At 41.2% G+C, this 23,820-nt stretch overlaps 1 protein-coding gene across 1 annotated transcript in view; it reads right to left on the reverse strand.

Annotated features, from left to right (window-relative positions):
* Positions 1 to 23,820, reverse strand: part of LOC126456887 (probable ATP-dependent RNA helicase DDX46) — a 169,110-nt gene that overhangs the window by 26,320 nt on the left and 118,970 nt on the right. The window contains exons 13-14 of the mRNA XM_050092717.1: positions 4,417 to 4,536; positions 3,940 to 4,328 (exon numbers count right to left, since the gene is read on the reverse strand). Of these exons, the coding sequence (XP_049948674.1) occupies positions 3,940 to 4,328; positions 4,417 to 4,536 (509 nt within the window). The remainder of the gene's footprint in view (positions 1 to 3,939; positions 4,329 to 4,416; positions 4,537 to 23,820) is intronic.

Raw genomic sequence — 23,820 nt, forward strand, 5'->3', positions numbered from 1 at the left:
GCCATCAACCTCACGACCACTGCCTGGGTCAACTGCTGTGGAGAAGAACACGCTGATGACGGGCCACCAGTGATTACCAAACATCATAACAGATGGTAGGACAACACTGAAGTAAATCACTATCCGATTTACTTCTGATCAAAAACAAGCGGTGAACAGTTGTACCATCCAGAAACATCTGCTTTCTATGGATTACACCCTACACACTTACCTCCACTTGTTGCACATACAAATTGTAGCAATACAGGTCAATTCTTACAAAAAACTAAAAAACAGGACTCAGTCACTGTTAATAATACTACTTATTTCGAACAAATAGCATCACTGCCAGTTCTGAACTGACAGGTTCAGTGTCAGATAGCTGTTCATGTTTGTAATTACATTTAGATGAACTGCATGCAATGACCCAGGATTGATGCTTCATAATCTTTAATGCATCCATCGATACCCGTTTTCTAAACTGAAATTACTGGTATCATTTTGTGTAAATTTGTGCATATCTCGGCTTTTTCAGGCGAGCTTGTTGTGTCCATATTATTATCAGTTATTAGGCTTCCTTTTTCCTATCTGAACTTTATTTGAGCATTTTGTATCTACTCAGAAGACAATGTTAGTCATCCAGAGATTCTTACATTCAATTAAAACAGAATTGTTTAAAATAATAATTATAAATATTAATACAAATTATATTCTGCAATAACACCTAAATTTCTACTCGGACTGTGTTGGCAATGTAATAGACTTGTTATAGCCATGTTTGCTGTTAATGTGTGAATTTCAAGATATTGGAAAGTATAATGAAAAGAGTTATGGGCATTATGGATGTGGCAGCAAAGTTCATAATAAAAAAGTGGAGTCCTAAGACAAGTATTTCAGTCTTTCATAGCAACAAGCCCAGACCTCAGTCTTTCAAGTACTTTCATGGAATTTAGGTGCCTGCAGACACTGATGCCACAACAAGATAAGTTGAAATGATCTCTTTTTTACTGTTTTCTACTGCCACTGCTGTTATAATATTGACATCATTGCAATAAATGTCATAATACAGAACAATAATACACAACAATAATAATTCCTCTACACTATTCACTGTTAATTATTGCTCAATAGTAGTCATGGGGGTTAGATGCAGATGTGATGTTGGCTGTTTATCACAGTGGTGAAAGTTCCTTGGGGTGGTGGTGCCCAACAGCGAAAAACAGTGTAAGAAAAAGACAACTTCATTGTAAGGGGCTCCAATAATGAACTAAAATGACAAACAACTTATACTGTACAAAAAATGAACTCTGATTAAACTGAACAAAGTACTCTTCATTGTATAAACACTGATCACAGATTATTTAGCCATGAACTGTTATCAACTTTGACGAGCATATATCACAGACCAGCTCAATTTCAACTGCAGTTTTTGGTTCACAACCTAGTTACAATACAAAGAACAAATTTTGTTTTGTTCAAGTTGATAAGAAGTAAATAATAAAGAAGTGGGGTATTGAAACAAAAAGTGGCAAGTAAATACATGAATACATTACTTCCACACTACTGAATTTTGAAATAATTTTTTCGGCCTTCAAGCGTAGGTTAAGGAAATTATTGCAGACTTAAGTAATGAGGGGAGAACAACTGTTCTCGTAAAAATTCTTGGAGAAGACTCGTAACTCATGTGGCATGACACCTAGCATTAGAGTGCAAAAAAAAAATTTTGAAATATTTTCTATAACCAGTTCAAAAGCAGATAATAATGATTGAACATTTCTTACAAAAAAGCTATCTAGGCTTGAATAGCAATTGATATTAAGTTCTATGCAAGTCAAATGTTCTGCTGCACAGCAACCTTGTTCCCAGTGCACTAATAAACTTTGAAAGCAATTGCTCAACACAGATGTTTAAAGAACCTAGTCCAATTCAGACAGGGTGTCACAATTATAATCTAGAGTATGTGAAGAGTGCCAACATTGTAAAAGCAAGGCAACACTCATTAACTCATTACCACACAGCGAGCAGAGCCACAACAAGGAGCAGTGTGACAGCACCCAGAATGTCATTATGCAAACTCTACAATACAGAGTATCAACATGCAACATCTGAGCTACACTGCTCCAAGGCATTCTAGTACTGTTGAGAAATGCACAAGCAGGGAAAACTGTCTGTAAGTCAGACACCACAGTGCAAACAGAATCACTGACACTCCAGTGAAATAAGTGCAAATGGCCACATAATCTGCTACACTGACATAATGTCTGGCTTTAAATACCCCGTTTCAGACATCTCATCCTCAGTGTCTGGTCATTCCATCTGCATCAACTATCCTGATAAAATGACACTCTCACTAGTTCAGTTTAACTCTGCTGGTGAACCATGTGGTGGTGCTTGCTGCCTTCTGAAGAATTCAACAATGATACTGCTACCTGCAGGCAGTGGTTGGACTTCACTGCTCCTCACTTCCATTACTCATCGGTCACATCTGTGACTGATACAAGTGACTGATACAAGATGCAGACCTACTAGGCCTTCCTCTGATGAAGGCCCAAACCAACTGACTGCAAGCTGCCATCAACTGCTCACTGTGTGGGCACCTGAGTGCCACCTTCCTTGCTCTGTGCCATGTGTGCTGATAGAGCCCTGGGCTTCCACCTAAGTGAGCATCTTCGAGAGCACTGAGACCCACTGTATCACAGAGGTGCATCCTAGGTCCGCCTTGCTAGTCCCTGCTGCTACACCCTGCACGGCCTTAGTGCCAGACAGTGTGCCCGACTTGCTGCAATCTAAATGAGCTGTCAGAGTACTGTGTCTAGCATTCCTCACCAACAACTGAGCAAGAAGCCTAGCCCATTTCCACTGCATCCAAGAAGTCATTATTCATTGTATCAATCACATTAATAAAATGTTACTACTTCACTGATGCCTTTGGGCATAAGACTGGAACTCTCACCAGCTCATGGAGGTTGGTCTCCAATACTTGTGACATCACCACCTTATCTGTTCAACACAGACGCCCACTGACCCTGACCTGAAGGGTGAACGTTACAGTTCACAGGAGGATGATGATTTAACTACTGAATGCCCACATTGCGTATAAGATGCTATGATAGCAGTAGCTGTGTTTTTTATGTGAAATCGTAAGTGCATGTAGGTCAGTCAATAGTAACATCTTTTACAGTCAATAAGTAGTCATGTACCTCTCCTGTTCTCAGCACCAATAGTTTTGTAAACACAGAATAAAAATGGCTTTAAAAGCTGTGAAATGTAGAAACTTCCATCCACAAAGAAAGCTGTCTAATCTGTGGCCAACGATCTACAATATGAAGATATCTGCATCATGCTCAGCATTCTACTTACAGCCTAACATGATGTCACAGAATACAACAGTATGACTTTGAAGTCAAATCAGTTGCATCACGCTATGGATAAAGCCAATTTGCATACTGCAATTAACTTTTAACATTTTATGCTGTAGGATACTGGCCTAGGAAGATTTGCAGCTATCAATCAGTTTCAACTGTGGAAAAATCTGAAGCACGAACCATATTCTGCTTATTTTATTCCACCTTTGCAATACAAAAATTTCAATAATAAATATTGCAGGTGTATGCTGTACAATTAATATCTACAGTCAAAGTTTGGTAATCACATCAATATTTGACTTAGCAGTGTGGCAAAACATGTTTCCTGCTAATTTAGATCAAAACTTAATCTTTTTTATTTGATCCAAGTTCGGTGTTGCACAATATAGCAATTTTGTGAACTGGGTCCATTTCCTGTACTAAGGTCAAAATTAATCTCCAGTAAGCAAATTTTATACAACCTGCTCTAAGTGCGAAAATGCCCACCTTTATGTTATAAAATGTAAATACAATAGAATTTTGATTTACTGCCTACAATTTAAGACAAATCTTTTCAGTAAATGTCAAATACTGTATGTTGAATTAATCAACTTGCCTGCCTGTTCGTCCACAACGATGTACGTAATCTTCATAATGATTTGGACAATCATAATTAACAACAAGAATGAGATGTTTGACATCAAGTCCTCTGGCAGCCACTGACGTTGCTACAAGCAGTTTGACTTTTCCTGCTTTGAAATCCACAATAGTTGAGTCTCGATCAAACTGGTCAATTCCACCATGCAATGACATACAGTTGTATGATGCCTTCATCAGATCTTTTAATAAAGCATCAGCATTTTCTTGCTTATCAACAAAAACAATGACACTGCCCTGTCCTTGGTAATGCCCAAGTAATTCCAACAGTTTGAGGAATTTTTGTTCTTCATCCAAAATCACCACATGCTGTTCAACATCACGACACACTATACTGCGGCCACCAACCTGAAACAAATAGCAAAACTTAAATACTCAACAAAACTGCCAACACATTTCTGAAAATGGGCTACAAAGATCTCTCAGTCTTACATACCTGAACTTCAACAGGTTTTGTGAGTATTCTTCGTGCCAATGCTTCCATTTGTCGAGGAAAAGTAGCACTGAACATAACTGTTTGTCTATCTGGTCGAATATTTTCAATTATTCTCATCACCTGGAAATGTGATCAACAATAAAAGTTTTTTTTAATGCAACATGCAGACTAGTTTTCCACACATCTACAAAAAGAGGTTACCATGTGGATCTTTATGCCATGCTGACTAGGGAAATAACTAATGAAAGAAATGAACCTGTGCAACAAAATACTGGGAAGTTAAAAAAATTTAAAAAAATGGGTGATGCAGAAGATTAACAGAGAATTAACAAGTGAACAGAAATGGAGCATAGTTAGACAACAGCAGATAGCAACACCAATTCAGAAATGTAAAAATAAATTTGTATTAGTAAATACAATTATGAAATGCAAAAGATAAAACAGTCATTCATGGCATAAACAGGACAGCATCTATGCTACTTGGAAGATGTGTAAGTAAAAAATTTTTCTGTACATGAGACCACACAATAGCGGAAAATGATATTTCAAAATGGTCACCACAAAATGAAACAAATTATTCAGGTTAGTTTGAGTTATGGTGTAATCCTTAACATAAATCATCCAACAAAAGCAAGAGTGGTTGCCTTTACTCTAGGATCAGTATAGCATGCTAAACTGCTGTAAAAATATCAGCAAAAAGAATTTTTCGTGTGCTACTGATGCAGCCATGAAGCTGGAATGCTGGCTTCATCACTAATAATCAGAAAGAAAAGACTGGGACAAGCAATGAAAACACTCTGACTTCCCTCCACCTAGCAAAGCAAAGGTACATTATTACCCTGGGAAGTGTTACAATTGTGCCAGCATAATTCTAACAGAATTCTGAAGACAAGATAAAACTTAGCAATATACTGGGAATCTAACAGAAGGTGTTTTACCACACGAAATGACTCATAGTCCTAGAGAAGGCTTTCGAACACTGAAAGTGATGTGTGTTACGCATGAATCAGCCAGCTCATCAAACCAAGTTGTGCATCAGAAAATAACAGATATCACTTATTATGTATATCACTATGAATTATTAAACACTGATTATTACTAAACTTTGTATAGCCTTTTGTAATGATAATAGTTTATGACAGAACGAATTTCAGTTTAATATCTAAAGTAACTTTTGATACATTCAAAATCTTTCCTTGATAAATAACTTCATGACATTCTAATTTGTTGTGTGTAAATGTCAGTGAAGAACTAAATACTTGATCATTAAATAAGCAAGTAAACAGATGTAAATGTGAGCCACGTACATGGGGGAACATGATATTTGTAAATTAGCCAGTTTTTGGTACCCCAGAAATATACTATTTCCTCCCGTCCATCAGGTCAGTATAAAGATAGGTTAATTTGATTTCTTAAAATTTTTTTCAAATGTATTAGTTTGTATTTATTTTGTAATCTGATTTTAGAACTGGGATGGTTGGTTGGTTTTGGGGCAGGGGATCAAACAGTGAGGTCATGGGTTCCATCGGATTAGCAAAGGATGGGGAAGAAAATCAGCCATGCCCTTTCAAAGGAATCATCCCGGCATTTGCCTGAAGCGATTTAGGGAATTCACGGAAAATCTAAATTAGGATGGCCATAAGTGGTTTCAAACTGTTGTCCTCCCAAACGTGTGTCCAGTGTGCTAACCACTGTCCCACCTCGTTCAGTAACTGGGATTGGCTGAAAGATGGAAAGTACCAGGTTATGTAAACTGAAACAGGATGGTGGTTGGCTACTGTGTTATTTGGTCAATCAAGAGGATTTTCAAGCATGAGTTTTGAGCAGGCCGTGGTCAGCTGTTGTGGTTTAAGGTCGTGTACCCAGAGCACTAATCATCTTTTTGGAGATTGAGTAATAATTGTTTTATGAAGAACTGAATTAATCTGTAAATGTTTATGATCAGTCATGGATGATGTCTACAGAAATACCATTAACTTGTGAAAACTCAATGTGATAATACAGAACAGATATTTGATGCATGAATTTTTCTTCATTTAATAACTACAGCTAGAACTTCACATGTATGAGTGTAAGACATCTTTTCTATGTGCCCTGTTAACATATGTAGTGCCATTAGTTTCTTACACCTTTTCTCAACTGAGGAACATTATACAGGATGTCACAGGAGCACTGGTCAATATTCAGGAATACAATAGGAACGATCATTTGAAGCAGAAAAGTCTAGTAAACATGGACTCTACTAAAGCGCATAACTTATGAGCTATGAGCACATGTTCATCACTGCTACTGTGAAACTCTTCTATTTAAGAAGTTCTATTAGCTTTTAAGGTATGCATTTTACTGCCTATGTTTAATGTATTTTTTTTTTTTTTTTTGCTTTCAATGATTGTTCCTGCCATATCCCTGAATAATGACTAGTCCTACAGACACACCTTGTACATCGCTTCAGGGCACTCTGTCACCAGTTTGAGTACTTTTGATGTTCGCAGAAAGATGAAAGATGTTGCGCTGCAGCAAAGAAGAGTGGCTGGAGGAGATGGGGAAAGCTTTTTGGGAGGTGGGATGGGGGGTTGGGGGTGCTGGACTGCAATATTATCAAGCCCTACAGATTGAAGTTTAAGCAGCGAAGCTGATGAAAGATTTTTCTCTTTCTTTTTCAACTTTTTTTTCAGCTTGATGGAGTTCTGCATTTCTTGCTAGTTCATCCCAATACTTTCCACTCAATATACCTACTACATCTAACTTGCTAATAATCTTTCATACTTGGATCTTTGACAACCTCTGGAATATTGATATCTAACATACAGCAAATCACTAATTGCCTTTCCACAAATCTTCATTGCTCATCTTAGTTGTGTTAATTCTTACATCAAATTTTTATTTAGTAATCTATCCAAGTCATTCTACTGTCTTCAGGTGCACTTGGGAACTTGGTATTGGTATCTGCTCCCCCTGAAATTGTGGAAAAGGGAAAAAAAGATTTGTGCCATCCAGGCAGAATCACAAATGGCATATTTTGAATTAAATAGGCTGAAAGAGGTAAAAGACAATTGGAGTTGAGAAAAGACGACAAGTAATAGCAAAAGGAGAAAACCTAAGAAATCACATTTCAAATTCTGGTTAGCAATCAGTTTAACTTGTTACCTGAAATAGGTGAAGTGCTTCAACCAGTGTTTGAGCTTAATACATACAGTACAGTAGACTTGTAGCAACGACTTTAAGGCTAGTTCGGTAGAAAAGTCATGTAGAAAGAAGTCTTGCTTCTAGGGAGCATTCACAGGAGAGGAATAGGCTAACTGCTGCAGGAAAAGCTAGGCATAGAATACCAGGTAACAAGTGTCACGAAATCTAGCCAAGCCTTGCCAGGTGAAAGAGAACATAGGGACCTTGTGTAGAGATTTTGATGGCAAGGATAAGCAACCTATTGCTGGAGAACCAGGAAAAAGCTTGACTAGCAACTTAGACTATAGCATTAAAGGTGACCTGGAGAAAATTGAAGCAGGAACAGCACGCACTAATGTGGGTTTGTTGAAGTTTTGCAGTGACATGATCAGCCCTGGGTTAACACAGCTGTGAGCTGTGTGAACAAAGAGCTGAGCAAGTTATTTTTGGCTGGAAAAAAGTCTCATATCTGTGCCATGTCCGTTGCTGCAACTGGTAAATGAGGATACACTAATCATGACCTGCACCTAAATAGGAGGGCGAAGGAAAGATTAGTTGAACACCTTGCAGAGTGTGTGAGAGAAGCCACAAGCACACAAGACAAACCCCTGTGATTACTTGTATCAAAGGGACACATCTTTTAGGTTAGAGTCTTGTTAGAGATTGGGAGTATTGAAAGAAATTTGAGAAGTTTAACACCATAATCTGTGCAACAGTTTCCAGAAATGTGAAATTAATTTGTTTCATCAGAACATTAGAGGGTTGTAAAAAAAGATAGATGAGCTTACTTTATAGTTAGAAGCTGTGAAAAATTCTGAAGGGATAGATGTTCTGTGCCTCTTTGAATGCCATGTAGCCACAGGGATGGAGAAATTAAATACCAGCAATTACAGAGTTCAATAATTTTTGTGGAGAGTTACATGGAAAAAGGAGGAGCAGCAACATAAGTGAAAGTTGAACACAAATTCAAAAATATCGAAATAAATAGTTTTCATGTTTACCAGAACCTAGAAGCAGGTACTTGTGAGCTGTTACTGCAGAACACTTCTCTGATAAATGTAACAGTCTACAGATTGTCTCTAGGAAACTTTCAGCTACTTATAAGAAACCTAGATGCATTACTGAGCAGCCTGTCAGACAAGATGAAAAAGTTGGTAGTTTTTTGAGATTTCAATGTAGATATCTTAAAAGATACGGACAGGATAAATGAACTAGAATTATTATTTGTGTGTTTCGATCTAATTTCAATAGTCACTTTTCCAACTCCTCTGCAGTAAAACAGTACGACACTGATTGACAACATTTTTAAAGACAGTGCTCAGGCTGCAACAATTAGTGTGTGTCTAATTGCTAATGGACTATCTGATCACCAAGCACAATTGATAGAAACGAACAGCATGGTGCATTACAACCTGGAGGCAGTTCCTATAAAGCAGATAGGCTTACAATGAGAACAAGAGACAATGTTTTAAGAGTAAGCAAAAAGAGGTGTTATGGGATGAAGTAGATGTAGCAAGAGATGCTAATGTCACATTCATTTTATTCCATAGTCAATTTGTAACATTATTTGAAAGTTCCTTTTCTTAAAAATTACCCAAAAGATCCAATAAAAAAACAAGTCAGCAATGAATAACCCAGGGAATTAAAACCTCATGTAAGAGGAAGAGGAAAATTCATGTAAAGGCCAGAGTAAGTCAAGATCTGATGTTACTAGCATACTACAAAAAATACTGCAGTATTTTAAGGAAAGTCATTACAATGTCCAGTAGTATGCATGTCCTGAGAGAAATAAATCACTCATATAATAAAACTATACGGGATGTTGTCCAATGTGAGATAAGACAGCCAGTCAGTGTAAAAGATCCAATAATAATTACAGTAAATGACAATGTAGAGACTGATAATGCACAAGCTGCAAGTACTTTTTAACAACCATTTTCTAAATGCAGCAGCAAATACAAGATTAAATGGTTCAGTTGAAGAGGCAAGAGAATATATTAAAAATGTCATTCCACAAAACTTAAGCAACAAGAAAAGTACCACCAACATCCTTCATTGAAATTAGTACAATCACAAGAATTCTACAAAACAAAAGCTCTTGTAGGGTTGATGGGATTTCAAACAGAATTCTGAAAAGTTTTTGCACCTTAATAAGTAATGTCCTTGGTGAAAATGCAATGCATCACTGACACAGGGAATTTTTCCAGAAAGGTTAAAATATGCAATTATTAAACCACTTTGTAAGAAAGGTGACAAGCCATCATTTCCATAAAACTTGAGTTTTTGTATGAAAGTATCATGATCTACACAATTGAAAGCTATAGAGAGATCACAAAAAATGCCAACTTGTGATATATTATTATTTAAGGCTAGTAGTATTTGATGTGTGAATGTATAAATAGATTCTCAATTGAGCAACCTTTCTGGAACCCAAATTGTGATATGCGAAGTAAAGACAATTATCATCCAGTTTCCTTACTGACATCTTTCTCCAAAATATTCAAAACAGTAATGTACTCAAAAGTAGTCACATATTTAAGTGGAAACAATTTACTTAGCATATCACAGTTTAAATTCTAGAAACGTTGCTCAACTAAGAATCTATTTATACATTCACACATCAAGTACTACTAGCCTTAAATAATAATATATCACCAGTTGGCATTTTTTGTGATCTCTCCGTAGCCTTCAGTTGTGTGGATCATGATACTTTCTTAGAAAAACTCAAGTTTTATGGAAATGATGGCTTTTCACACAGCTGGTTTGAGTCATACTTGACAAGTGGAATGCAAAAGGTTGTGCTGAATAATTCAATGTCAGAAAGACAGAAAATTTTAGTGACTGGGGTAAAGTAACAAAGGGACTCCCACAGAGTTCATGTTTGGATCCACTCCTATTCCTTATATACGTAAATCACCTTCCACTTAACATTCAACAAGTAAAATTGGAACTTTATGCAGAAAACAAATAGATTCATACCAACAATTGGTGTAGCACATGAGCAGGAATCAGTAAGTTGAGTACAATGCTCCAAATTTTTAGATGTACATATTGATGAAAACTTGGAATGGAAGAAGTGTGATACTGAGCCTCTCAAACTATTAAGTTTAGCTATTTTTGCTCTTTGTACAACTGCCAATTTTGGAAACAAATGTATCAGCCTCTTGACAAATTTTGTGTATTTCCACTAAGTAATGTTGTATGGAATAATTTTTTGGGATAACTCATTACTTAGAAAGAAAGTATTGACTGCACAAAAGCGAGCAGCAAGAATAATTTGTGGTGTTCATCCATGGACATCATGTAGGTATCTCTTCAAGGAGCTAGGCATTTTAACTGCACCATCATAATACATATTTTCACTAATGAAATTCGTCAAAAACAATCAATGACAATTTGAGAGGAACAGTGATGTACATACCTGCAACACTAGAGGGGAAAAATGACTTATTACAAATTGTTAACGCTGCCAGTGGCTCACAGTTCAATATGCAGCAATAAAAATTTCTGATTATTTGCCAAATAACATAAAATGTCTGTTGACAGGTACCAAAGCAAGTTTAAAATGTAATTTAAAATCATTTCTCCTGCACAACCCCTTCTATTCCATTGATGAATTTCTACTTAAAAACTGGTATCCAGCTTTTAAAAAATTGTTTTCATTAGTAGTTGCGTGAGTAGGGATAAAATGATAATGTTTTTATTAATATTAACACTAATCATATACACATATCTTGTAAACTAACTCATTCCATATCATTTCAATAAAAGAAATGTTCAAATGATCTATGGAACATGTAACTAACTAACTATATGGTCACATTTTGAAATTTTCCTTCAAGTCATTCAACCCTGTATTACATTTCTTAAAACAAAGTTTTCTTTCTTGATATTACACTTTTATAATAACCACTTGAGATTTGTAGATCCCTCAACTACCTCTCTATGTTCACTCCATTCCTCTGGGATGAAAGCAATCTTATTTCTGTCTTACACACACCACACTCTCTATCTCTTAGCAAATGTGGCCCTTTCCTGCAGAGTAGAGCATGAAATCATATGCTTGTCATGCATCACAGACATGGAAACCAGTAGTTTGATTGTGTGTGTGGCAAATCAGAACAGTGTACTGGAATTGAGCTCGAAAACATATCTGGGCCTTTTACAGGTAAAGCACAACCAACTGTAATCTCCAAGCACACCTCACAGAGTGACTCCATCCTTCCAATATCTATTGAGGCTTTCCTGAGGTTCAGTATGCAGTTGTACTTCTGGTGGAATGCATGCTCTGCATTGAATTAAATAATTTCTCCCTCACTGGTTTCTTCTTCTATTGTCAACAGAAAAAAAAAATCAGTCTTCAAAACAAATTTATCTAATGAGAACAATCTCCAATTATGACAGTCGTATTACTGCAATGGAGAACTTCTTCTATGGTTGAATGACAGACATTTGTTTTCATAACATACATCATGAAGGGAAAAATGTGCAAAAAACGTGAACAGATGTCATGTAAAGAAAAATTAATACATGTGTATAGTTAAAAAAATTATTCTAACTTTTTTCTGGCCTGCAAATATAAACTTCGTGAATTTTTCAATAGTCTTTTTATTGCTTGGACTTAGAGCCACATTAAATTTCTTGAAATGAGTCATTTTCTTGAATGGGGTTGTTCTTTCTTTTATTTTACACAAACACAACTGAATAAATGAGTGGGTGTGCCATGAGCAGCAGCAGTTTGTGTTTGTAAATGAGATTTTAGTTAGTTTTTGTTCTCATGTGCTTCTGAAAGAAGTGAATTTTGTCTGTGTATTTTACTGGGTTGCCTAGAATGGTACACTACCTCACTATTAAGTTTTGTGTAAATGTTAGTACATTTGTATTGCATAAGCTTACTTTGTAGTTTAGTATTAATCAGAAGTAGCATAGCAGAAATACTTAGATTGCATTCAAAGACTGCCTGGATTAGTGTTATATTCCTTGTGGTATAGATGAACACTGATTGAAGCTGGATGGGGACTGCGCCCGTTGTAAATAGACATGGGTGGGGGATTGGGGGGAGGGGGGGGGGGGGAATTGGCCATTGTCCATAAGCAGCCACGGTCAACAGGCTTCAGGATGCTGCTATGGGCTGCAGTGGCATTAGGGCACCTTGAGACAAATTCTTTGGCACCTCTGGTACCTAGGAGCTTCGTCTTGGGTCCCTGATGTTGCAGCATTTTCCAATTCGCTCATCCTGGCCGATTAACACTCATCTGATGGTGAATGGAGAACACTGGCAGGGCATGAATCTCTGGGCGGAAGAAGAAAATATGTAAATAGGTATGGCTACATGGCTACTCCCTTACACCTTAAAAATAGGTCTGTGGTATTGTCCACTGCTGAAAGTACATCTGAGGCAGCACAAGGCACCATGTCCGTTGGGTCTGGGGTCAAACACAGAGGGGGTTCTCACCGGGAGTTCCAAAGTTAGGCAGATGACGGAGCTCCTTAAGGAAATAACAAGCAAGTTGGGAAGGAAGGCCACTGTCCATGGTGTGGAGACTACCAGTAATGATGGAGCATACGGGGTGCACCCAGCTACAAATCATGATTCATGTCAGCACAAACAATGCCTACAGCCTGGGTTCAGAGGGCATCCTTGGTTCCTAAAGGCAGCTAGCAGCTTATGTTGAAGGCAGTCAGCTTCACACATGGGGAGGAAGCACAGCTAGTGTTTTACTAAATTGTTCCTAGAACTGAGTGCGGTTTTCTGGTGCAGAGCTGACTGGAAGGCTTAAACCAGGAACTCTGATGATTCTGTGACAATCTTGAAAGTACATTTCCCAACCTCTGCTATAGGGTCGAGAATTGTTAAACCCCCTTTAATAGGCCAGAAAAGCACTATAAGCAGGACACAGCAACTAGCATAGTGGAGAACATGTGGTGTGCACATATGGGTTTTTAGGTTAAAGAAATCCCCCCCCCCCCTCTCCCCCCCCCACTGGATCAAACAGGAAAGAATACTAGCATAGCCTTCAGCTACGTCATTTGCTACGACCTAGCAAGGCGCCATTATCATTTGCTAGTTATCTTGTGATGCATGTACCGTCAGACCGATGTTCATCAATTATGAATAAAAGTTAAGTATTCCGGCAGCTACGTACTTTTCTTGCTAGTATAATTACTTTACCTGTTCCAGACCTCACGCCAGCCTGCGTGAGCTTAAACGCGCGCCTTTCGGCTTCCTCCAAACCCCGTGAATTGGCTCCTGCCAATTCACAACATATGACGACGAGGATTTTGCGTTCGTATTTGCCCTGATTTACTTGTGTCATGGCTTCGCCACAATCTCCAGATGTACTGTCCGAATTTTATCGCTTACAGAACCAGCAGACGCAGGCCTTGTTGGATGCCCTTGGACAGCTCGTCCAGGGTCAGTGTGCAATGCAAAACAATGCGGCAGCCACCGCTCCACCGCTACCGCAGCCACACCACGCAGTTGCACCACCATTTTGTCCTTTTGATGCGGCACTGGAAAGCTGGACGGAGTGGTCACGCCAATTTGGATTCCATCTCGCCGCCTACAGAATTCAAGGTAACGAGCGGCACCCTTTCTTATTATCGTGCATTGGCGTGTCCACATACCATGTGATAGTCAAATTGTTTCCCCGACGTGACGTAGCAACTCTGTCCTACGAAGAAATTTTGTCTGCATTAGATGCATATTTCAAAGAATCAGTCAATGCAGTTGCCAAATGGTATACGTTCTTTCGTACAAAACGTATGGACGGTCAGACTAATAGAGAGTGGGTTGCAACCTTGCAAGGCCTTACTAGGGATTGTGCTTTTGAGTGTCAATGTGGACTCCCTTATTCAGATACTATGGTATGTGATGCAATTGCACAGAATGTTTCTGATGTTCGTATATGGAAACAGATTTTGAAACTAGTCAATCCCTCCCTTCAACAAGTGATAGACATATTGGATCGGCAGGACACACTTGACTTTGCTCGGGAATCATTTGAAATTTCACCAGCCGTGTGTCACATTAACCGGCCTGCCGGGCGAGCTGCACGGAACAGTAAACAGTCCTCGCGCCCGGCCGCGCCAAAGCCGCCAAGACCTCAGCCACGTGTCTCACGCAAGCAAGCAAATGCAGTGCTAAAATCATGCCCGCAGTGTGCTACTAGACATTCGCGTGAGAATTGCTTTTTCTGTAATAAAAAGGGACATGTTCAAAGTGTTTGCCAGAAAAAGCTCAGATCAGACACTCACAACCATTCCAGGCCCCTTGCTTCGCGCCGGAATCGGAATCGAACCAAGAATACTCAGGCTCGTGAACCTTCGCCCATGGCAATTCATGTAGTTCATTCCACTCCGCCCAGTGCCACTCTTTCTAACAGTGACTGTGTTCGTCCCACAAATAGTGTGCGTCGACATTGCCGGAAATCCCGTCAAGTCGCAAGTTATTCAGTACCAGTGTTAGTTCATATTGCACAAGACAGTCGCTCTTGTCGTCAGCAGGACAGTAAACTTTTTGTAGACTTGGACATTAATGGCGATGTGATACCATTCCAGCTCGATACCGGAGCTGCAGTTTCCTTGATCAATCAAGACACGTACAAACAGCGGGGCACACCTCCGTAGCATGCCGCAAATGTTAAGTTAAATAGTTATTCAGGACAAGCAATCCCTGTGTTAGGACAGTGCAGCCTTCTTGCAACATACAAGGGACAAACAAAACTTGTGTCATTGTACGTCCTGCATTCTTCTTCTGCAGTGAACTTGTTTGGTTTCGATTTATTTCAGTTGTTTAACTTGTCTATAGTCAATCAGGTCCTATCGGTGAACCAGATTGTGCCTTCAGACAGTGTTTCTCGTCTATGTGAAGAGTTTGCAGACATTTTTGCACCGGGCCTTGGTTGCGCTAAGAACTATAAAGCACATTTGGAACTGAAAGTCAACGCGCAACCGAAATTTTTCAGAGCGCGCAATGTTCCCCACGCATTGCGTGATGAGGTCACACGAACATTACATGATTTGGAATCACAAGGTGTGATTGAACGTGCGCAGGCTTCTCTCTGGGCGTCACCGTTAGTAATTTTGCAAAAACCTTCCGGAAAATTGAGACTTTGTGTTGACTTCAAAGCTACAGTGAATCCACAACTAGTGATTGCAACTTTTCCTTTACCCCACCCAGAAGATCTTTTTGACAAACTGTACTAGCAAATACCGGTGGACGAAGAATCCCAGCGCGTTTTAGTGGTTAACACGCATCTTGGTTTGTACTGATTCAAACGACTGCCATTCGGGTGTGCATCCGCCCCTGCTTTGTTTCAGCAATATCTACAAACTGTTTGTGCGTCGGTTCCTACTGCAGCAAACCATCTGGATGATATTGTGATCTCCGGAAAGACAGAAGAAGAACATTTAGCCAATCTCAGAACATTATTTCAGGTCTTGAGCCAAAATGGTCTTCGCTCGCGGAAGGACAAATGTGTGTTTTTTGCTCGTGACTTACCACATCTGGGCCATGTACTCAATGCCCAAGGCATACATCCCAGTCCCGAGCACCTCCGTGCCATACAAGACTTGCCTTCGCCGCAGAATTTGAAGCAGCTACAGAGTGTGCTGGGAAAAATAAATTATTATCATCGCTATGAGCGCCACGCCTCTTCCATTTCAGCTCCGCTTCATCGCTTACGCCGTAAAGGTGTTCCGTTCGTCTGGACGACGGAATGCGAATGCGCCTTTCGCCAGTTGAAATCGGCGTTGCTTTCCAATACTTGCCTTACGCCATTCGATCCCCGGAAGCCCCTTTTGTTGATGGTGGATGCATCGGATTTCGGGATCGGTGCTGTGCTTGCGCACAAAGATGGTTCGCACGATCGCCCTATTGCCTTTGCGTCCAAATTGCTCTCGTCTGCGCAAAGAAATTATTCACAGATCGAGAAAGAAGCTTTGGCTCTCGTATTTGGTGTTACTAAGTTTCATGATTTCTTGTATGGTCGTCACTTTACCATCATCACAGACCACAAACCTTTGACATCGCTTTTTCATCCGAACAAGCCTGTACCTCCACGTACAGCGCAGAAATTCATTTGCTGGTATATTTTCCTCTCGCAGTACTGCTAAGATATCTTGTATCGGTCCACTGCTAAGCACGGAAATGCCGATGCGTTGTCCCATTTGCCTGTTGCTGCGGATAGTGCATTCGATTCCTCCGAACTTGCTTGCATGTTCATTGATGTGGAAACCAATGACGTGGTCGAATCGTTTCTGATCGATTTTCGTCGTGTAGTTACGGCCACAGCTGCCGACCCTGTCCTTGCTACCGTTCTGCGCTTTGTTGCTACGCAATGGCCCTTGTCAAAGTCACGGATCGAGGATCCGTTGGTTCGTCGATTTTTTGCTCACAAGGAGAGACTTTGTTCGACATGGTGTTTTGCTGTTGCGTTCTGATAATGATCAGTCCAGGGTCGTGGTCCCACGTTCGTTACAGTCCTCTGTCTTACGGCTTCTCCACCAAGGACACTGGGGTATAGTGCGAACGAAACAACTTGCTCGTCAGCACTGTACTTGGTTCGGAATCGATGCTGCGATTACGAATATGTGCTCTTCTTGCATGGCGTGTGCCGAACAACAATCTGCGCCGCCGCGGACATTCTTTGCATGGCCGAAAGCCACTACCCCTTGGCAATGCTTACACATCGATTTTGCTGGTCCATTCTGGAATGCTCGATGGTTGGTTGTGGTAGATTCATTCAGTAATTTTCCTTTTGTTGTCCGGATGTCTTCCACGATGTCATCTGCCACCATCCAAGCTTTATCCGCTATCTTTTGCATTGAAGGTCTTCCACAGACTATTGTTTCCAACAATGGCCCACAATTCATGTCCACAGAATTTCAGTCATTCTGCAAGGCCAATGGTATTCAACATCTGACGTCTGCGCCGTTTTCGCCACAGTCAAACGGTGCCGCTGAACGATTGGTCAGGACTTTCAAGTCCCAGATGTTGAAGTTGCAAGAGTCACATTCTCGGGAGGACGCGTTATTGCTCTTTTTGTCCTGGTATCGCTCTCAGCCCCGAGATGGTCGCTCGCCGGCTGAGTTGCTCCACGGTCGCCCTCATCGCACCTTGATGTCTTTGCTACATCCGCCGCATCAGGTTACTGTGCAGCGGCAGACACCTGCTTTTGCCCCAGGCGACGTTGTATACTATCGCAACTATCGTGGTTCACGGCGTTGGCTCGCAGGGCGCATTCTTCGCTGCCTCGGCCGCGCTATGTATCTTGTTTTGGGGGCCTCTGGTGAGGTGCGTCGGCATCTCAATCAGCTGCACCTCTGTCGTTGCATGGGTTCTGCCGCTCCCCGTCTGCTTTCAGCGACGGTGCCGTCCGGTCAGCGCCCTGGGGACCCATCTACTGGCTCGCGTCATCCCCGGGTGTTACCGACGCTGCCTTCCATTTTGCCCCATGGCGACGCACCGCCACCTGTTCTCCCGCCGGGGACGCCCGCAGTGGACGCGTCACTGCAACCGCCGGGTGCCTCCCTGGGTCATGCGCCGTCGATCGCTTCCCGTGACCAGCTGTCCTCCGACTTGGCAGTTTTGCCCGCTCCGGACCACATGGCGTCTTCGCCCGTCGGGTGCCCCAACCCGATGGAGGTCGACCCTTCGGCCCCTCCTGTCTCTCTACGGGCGCATACACCGCATGTTGGCATGCACCCTGGACTAGGTTTTCAGGCGTTTCCTAGCTCCCCTCGGACCGAATGGCAGGGTGCGGGTGGCACAGCCTCGCCTGTTGTTAGGCTCCCCACCTCGTCGCATACGTCAACATGGGGTCCTCCCCACGGCGGGCAGAAGCCTTATAACACAACCGTACGCCGATTTGCGGAGGAGGAATGTGGTGTCACCGCCAGACACCACACTTGCTAGGTGGTAGCCTTTAAATCGGCTGCGGTCCGTTAGTATACGTCGGACCCGCGTGTCGTCACTATCAGTGATTGCAGACCGAGCGCCGCCACACGGCAGGTCTAGAGAGACTTCCTAGCACTCGCCCCAGTTGTACAGCCGACTTTGCTAGCGATGGTTCACTGACAAATTACGCTCTCATTTGCCGAGACGATAGTTAGCATAGCCTTCACCTACGTCATCTGCTACGACCTAGCAAGATGCCATTATCATTTGCTAGTTATCTTGTGACGCACATACCGTCAGACCGATGTTCACCAATTATGAATTAAAGTTAAGTATTCCGGCAGCTACGTACTTTTCTTGCTAGTCTAATTACTTTACCTGTTCCAGACCTCACGCTAGCCTGCGTGAGCTTAAACGTGTGCCTTTCGGCTTCCTCCTAGTGGCTTGGCTGTCGCCAAGTCACAACAAATACCATCCTCATTAATTAAAGAGAGTAGTACCTGTTATGGTAGACAGGAGAAACAAAATGTTAATACAGTATTAGTTGACCATAGAAGCATCGATGGAAAGGCCCGAGAACTCATTTTGGTTTCAAACAGTAACAATGATCACATGATACTAAGGACAGAACGCTGACTGAAGTCAGCTGTTTACAGCAGTGAAATTCTGACCAGAATGACTGTCACAGAGATAGACTGAATACTGGTTGTGGATGCACATGTATGCCTGTAAAAAGTATAACATTCTGAATGTGAAACAATTTAGGTGAAGAAAAGTGTCAAAAGAGGATCAAACATGGCCACTGGATGCTTTTACAGACCGCACTAACTCGTTGGAACTGAAATCAAACATGCAGCGGCAGCTCGTTTATACACCGACCGTGTGTCCACCAAGCGTGTGCAAACGTAACTGCCCTCTGTTTCAAGGCACAACAGCACACCGGTGGTGAAAGCTCACGGAAACAATAAACTGATATCAAACACTATTGACAGCTTTTGATGAGCAAAGCAAGGACCGTTGTTTCTTAATGTCAGACAGAACAGGGTTCCAACTCTTACTTATAGGATAACCCTTATCTCTGTTTATAATATTGTCAGACAGGCCAGATTTTAATGGCTTCTTTCACAACACAGCCCCAATACTGTGGTGCAGGGGCAACCACTTGTGTCTTATCATACAATATTTTACGGCCTTCAGTAAGACAATGTTCCACCATTGCAACAATCCTGGATCGTACAAATCATTTGTCCAACATAGGCTTTCCCATATTGGCAGGGAATCTTGTAGACCCCAGGCTTTCTCAAATCCAGATCACCCTTCACTGAGCCTAGCAGAGCTCTGGTCTTAGCTGGCAGATGGAACACACTTTTAACATCAAATTTCTTTAAAATTCTTCTTATTTTTGAAGATACGCTCCCTATAAAAGGTAGGATGGCCATCAATTTGCTTGTATCTTCTGTTGATTCCTGCGAAGGTCCAATCTGTAGAGCATGACGGATCCGATTGTCAGATAAACACTATGTCCTAATGTCCCATCATCCCTCCTGTAGACCAAGACACCTAAAAACGGAAGTTTTCCATCCTTTTCAACTTCCATCGTGAACTTAATATTGGAATGATCTCACTGATGGAAGTCATCTGTGACATCAAACACTGCCATGATTTTTTTCCTGTGTTAGCCACTTTTATCAGAATTTCATGTGCAAGAAATGAACTGTTGATATGAAGTTATTAAAAAAATGTTTGTATAGTTTAATCCAGGTTTCCATTGGAGCAAACAAGTTAACTAGCACAAGCAAAAGAGAAATCTGTCTGATTTAACCCGTAGGCCTCTTGCAGGTCTCCTTCCTCAGTTACCTAATCGTAAAATGGAGCCCTGCAGTTTAATGTGGAATCCGAACCACTCCAACATCTGTGAGAAGTGAATGCTCAGTTAAAAATCATAGTGAAAAAGTTGTGGTTGGAATGAAATTTGATCCCGCATGCTCTGGATCACGAAGCATGTGCTTTGCCACTAGAACATTTTTGTTTTAGAAAAAAAATAATTTACAGTATGGCCATTAGACCCTACATTCATAGTGGAAACACTAGCTTTGTCATCTCCCGAGTTGATGTTTGACGTCAGTATTTAGTGTTCTGTTTATAAATTTCCCTTCAACGGCGATGAGAAGCCATGGAAAAATGGCAGATGATATACAAGGGAAATTTTAGACCAGTGCTAAGGAGAGATAGGGATGCAATTCTGTGTAAACTTTACGATCTCCATGCATGTCACACTTCCATACAGACTGACACACTTAAATCCTTCCTTCCCGGCACTATTTTGCATACTCAGTCAGGAACAGTGCACTCACCATGCAAATTATATCCTCAGTGAATAGCAAAGTTTAGCATTGTGGCTCTAACAAGACTGAGTTGTATCCTAAGATCCAAAAACTAAAAACTAATAACACAGTGTTCATAGGCAATGTTTGCTACCTCGTGTTCTCTTCCGTTCCTCCTAGTATAAACAATTCTACCCATATACAAGCGAATGGTGGTGAATTTTCTTGCAAATGTTCATTTGCATGTGTTCGCTTCCATTCCCTCCATTGTAAACAAGGTTTTAGGTGCTTAAAATTGGTGTCTGTGAACTCTGGATAATTTGCTAGCGGCACTGCATAAGCGATTGGCCGAGTCATGCATTAGGCGGGCAGGGCTGTACAAACTGCTGTTGTAAGCTGTTCTTTGTGAGGAAAAAAATATGTAACTTTAGCATTTTTTACAAAATACTTGCAATGCCTCTTAGCAGCTAAAATTTTGGCAGTGCACCCCTTTTGTTGTCTTCTTCCTGTGTAAAAAATTTGAGGGTAGGTTTTGACATGTCTTACTGAACCATTCCCTTGTCAGTTCACTCCTCAATCCAACTATGATCCATCTCCACTGTCCCCAGATCACTCCCTGTTAACTTTCCAGAACTTCTTAACCTTGAAGCTTGCCTCACTATCATTCCCAAAATACCTTAATATGCAAACTAACCTCACATCTGCAGAAAGAACCACAATCCAACATCTAAAAACTGATGCTTACCTTATACCTGCTGACATTGGGTTCACCACTGCTGTTTTGAACCGCAAGGCTTACCTAGCAGCATGACTGCACCACTTCAAAGATGGCTACATCAGTACTTCCATCCACACCAAACCTACCAACCGCAGCAATTTGACAGCTGTCACCCATTCCATACTATACCACAACATCCCTTCCATAAAGCCCAGACACTTGCGGCCTTTGCATCTGTAGCGATAAGCGGTTCCTCTCGAAATATTCTGAGGGTTTCACTGAGGCCTTCAGAAACTGTAATTACCCTCCTAACCTTGTACAAAAACAGATCTTAGTCACCTACCACCTCCCAAAGACCCACTGTCTGGCCACAGAGGAATAGTCCCCTCACGACTCAGTACCACCCAGGACTGGAGCAACTGAATCACATTCTCCACCAGGGTTTTGGCTACCTTTTGTCATGCCCTGAAGTGAGGAATGTCCAACCCATTATCCTTCCAAGCCCTCCCACACTGGTATTCCACCACCCGTCGAACCTACGCAATATCCTTGTCCATCCCTACACAACCCCTGCTCCCTACCCCTTGCCTCATAGCTCATATCCCTGTAACAGACATAGGTGCAAGAACTGTCCTATACATCCTCCCAGCACCACCTACTCCAGTCCAGTCACAGGCATCACCTATCCCAACAAAGGCAGGGCTACCTGTGTAACCAGTCCTGTTATCTACAAGCTAAGCTGCAACCCTATGCTGCATTCTATGTTGACATGACAACCAACAAGCTGTCTGTCCACATGAATGGCCACCAACAAACTATGGCCAAGGAACAGCTGGACCACTCAGTTACTGAGCACAGTGTTCAACATGACGTTCTTCATTTCAATGACTGCTTCACAGCCTGTGGCATCTGGATCCTTCCCACCAACACCAGCTTTTCTGGAATGCGCAGGTGGGAACTCTCCCAGCAATGTATCCTATGTTCCTATAACCCTCCTGACCTCAACCTTTGTTAGTCATTGTCCTTTAGCCGTCGGCACACGGACCATGCTAGCGAACGTTAATGTTGAGTGTGCCAAGTTCAACGTTCTGCTGAACGGTCAGGAACGATGGGACTTGTGCATACGGTATGTGAGCCCCAACGTGGTATACGCGATCGCAACGCACTCAAGCGGCACTCTAGCTCATAAATCACACAGTTTACTCAATGGGCTCTGCAGATGATGAAGAAATTGATGAAATGTATGATGAGATAAAAGAAATTATTCAGGTAGTGAAGGGAGACGAAAATTTAATAGTCATGGGTGACTGAAATTCGAGAGTAGGAAAAGGGAGAGAAGGAAACATATAGTAGGTGAATATGGATTGGGGGTAAGAAATGAAAGAGGAAGCCATCTGGTAGAATTTTGCGCAGAGCATAACTTAATCATAGTTAACACTTGGTTCAAGAATCATAAAAGAAGGTTGTAAACATGGAAGAATCCTGGAGATACTAGAAGGTATCAGATAGATTATATAATGGTAAGACAGAGATTTAGGAACCAGGTTTTAAATTGTAAGACATTTCCAGGGGCAGATGTGGACTCTGACCACAATCTATTGGTTATGAACCGTAGATTAAAACTGAAGAAACTGCAAAAAGGTGGGAATTTAAGGAGATGGGACCTGGATAAACTGACTAAACCAGAGGTTGTACAGAGTTTCAGGGAGGCCATAACGGAACAATTGACAGGAATGGGGGAAAGAAATACAGTAGAAGAAGAATGGGTAGCTCTGAGGGATGAAGTAGTGAAGGCAGCAGAGGATCAAGTAGGTAAAAAGACGAGGGCTAGTAGAAATCCTTGGGTAACAGAAGAAATACTTAATTTAACTGATGAAAGAAGAAGATATAAAAATGCAGTAAATGAAGCAGGCAAAAAGGAATACAAACACCTCAAAAATGAGATCAACAGTAAGTGCAAAATGGCTAAGCAGGGATGGCTAGAGGGCAAATGTAAGGATGTAGAGGCTTATCTCACTAGGGGTAAGATAGATACTGCCTACAGGAATATTAAAGAGACCTTTGGAGAAAAGAGAACCACTTGTATGAATATCAAGAGCTCAGATGGAAACCCAGTTCTAAGCAAAGAAGGGAAAGCAGAAAGGTGGAAGGAGTATGTAGAGGGTCTATACAAGGGTGATGTACTTGAGGACAATATTATGGAAATGGGAGAGAATGTAGATGAAGATGAAATGGGAAATACGATACTGCGTGAGGAGTTTGACAGAGCACTGAAAGACCTGAGTCGAAAAAAGGCC

Source organism: Schistocerca serialis, chromosome 2 (assembly GCF_023864345.2).
Source record: "Schistocerca serialis cubense isolate TAMUIC-IGC-003099 chromosome 2, iqSchSeri2.2, whole genome shotgun sequence".
Classification (NCBI taxonomy): Eukaryota; Metazoa; Arthropoda; class Insecta; order Orthoptera; family Acrididae; genus Schistocerca; species Schistocerca serialis.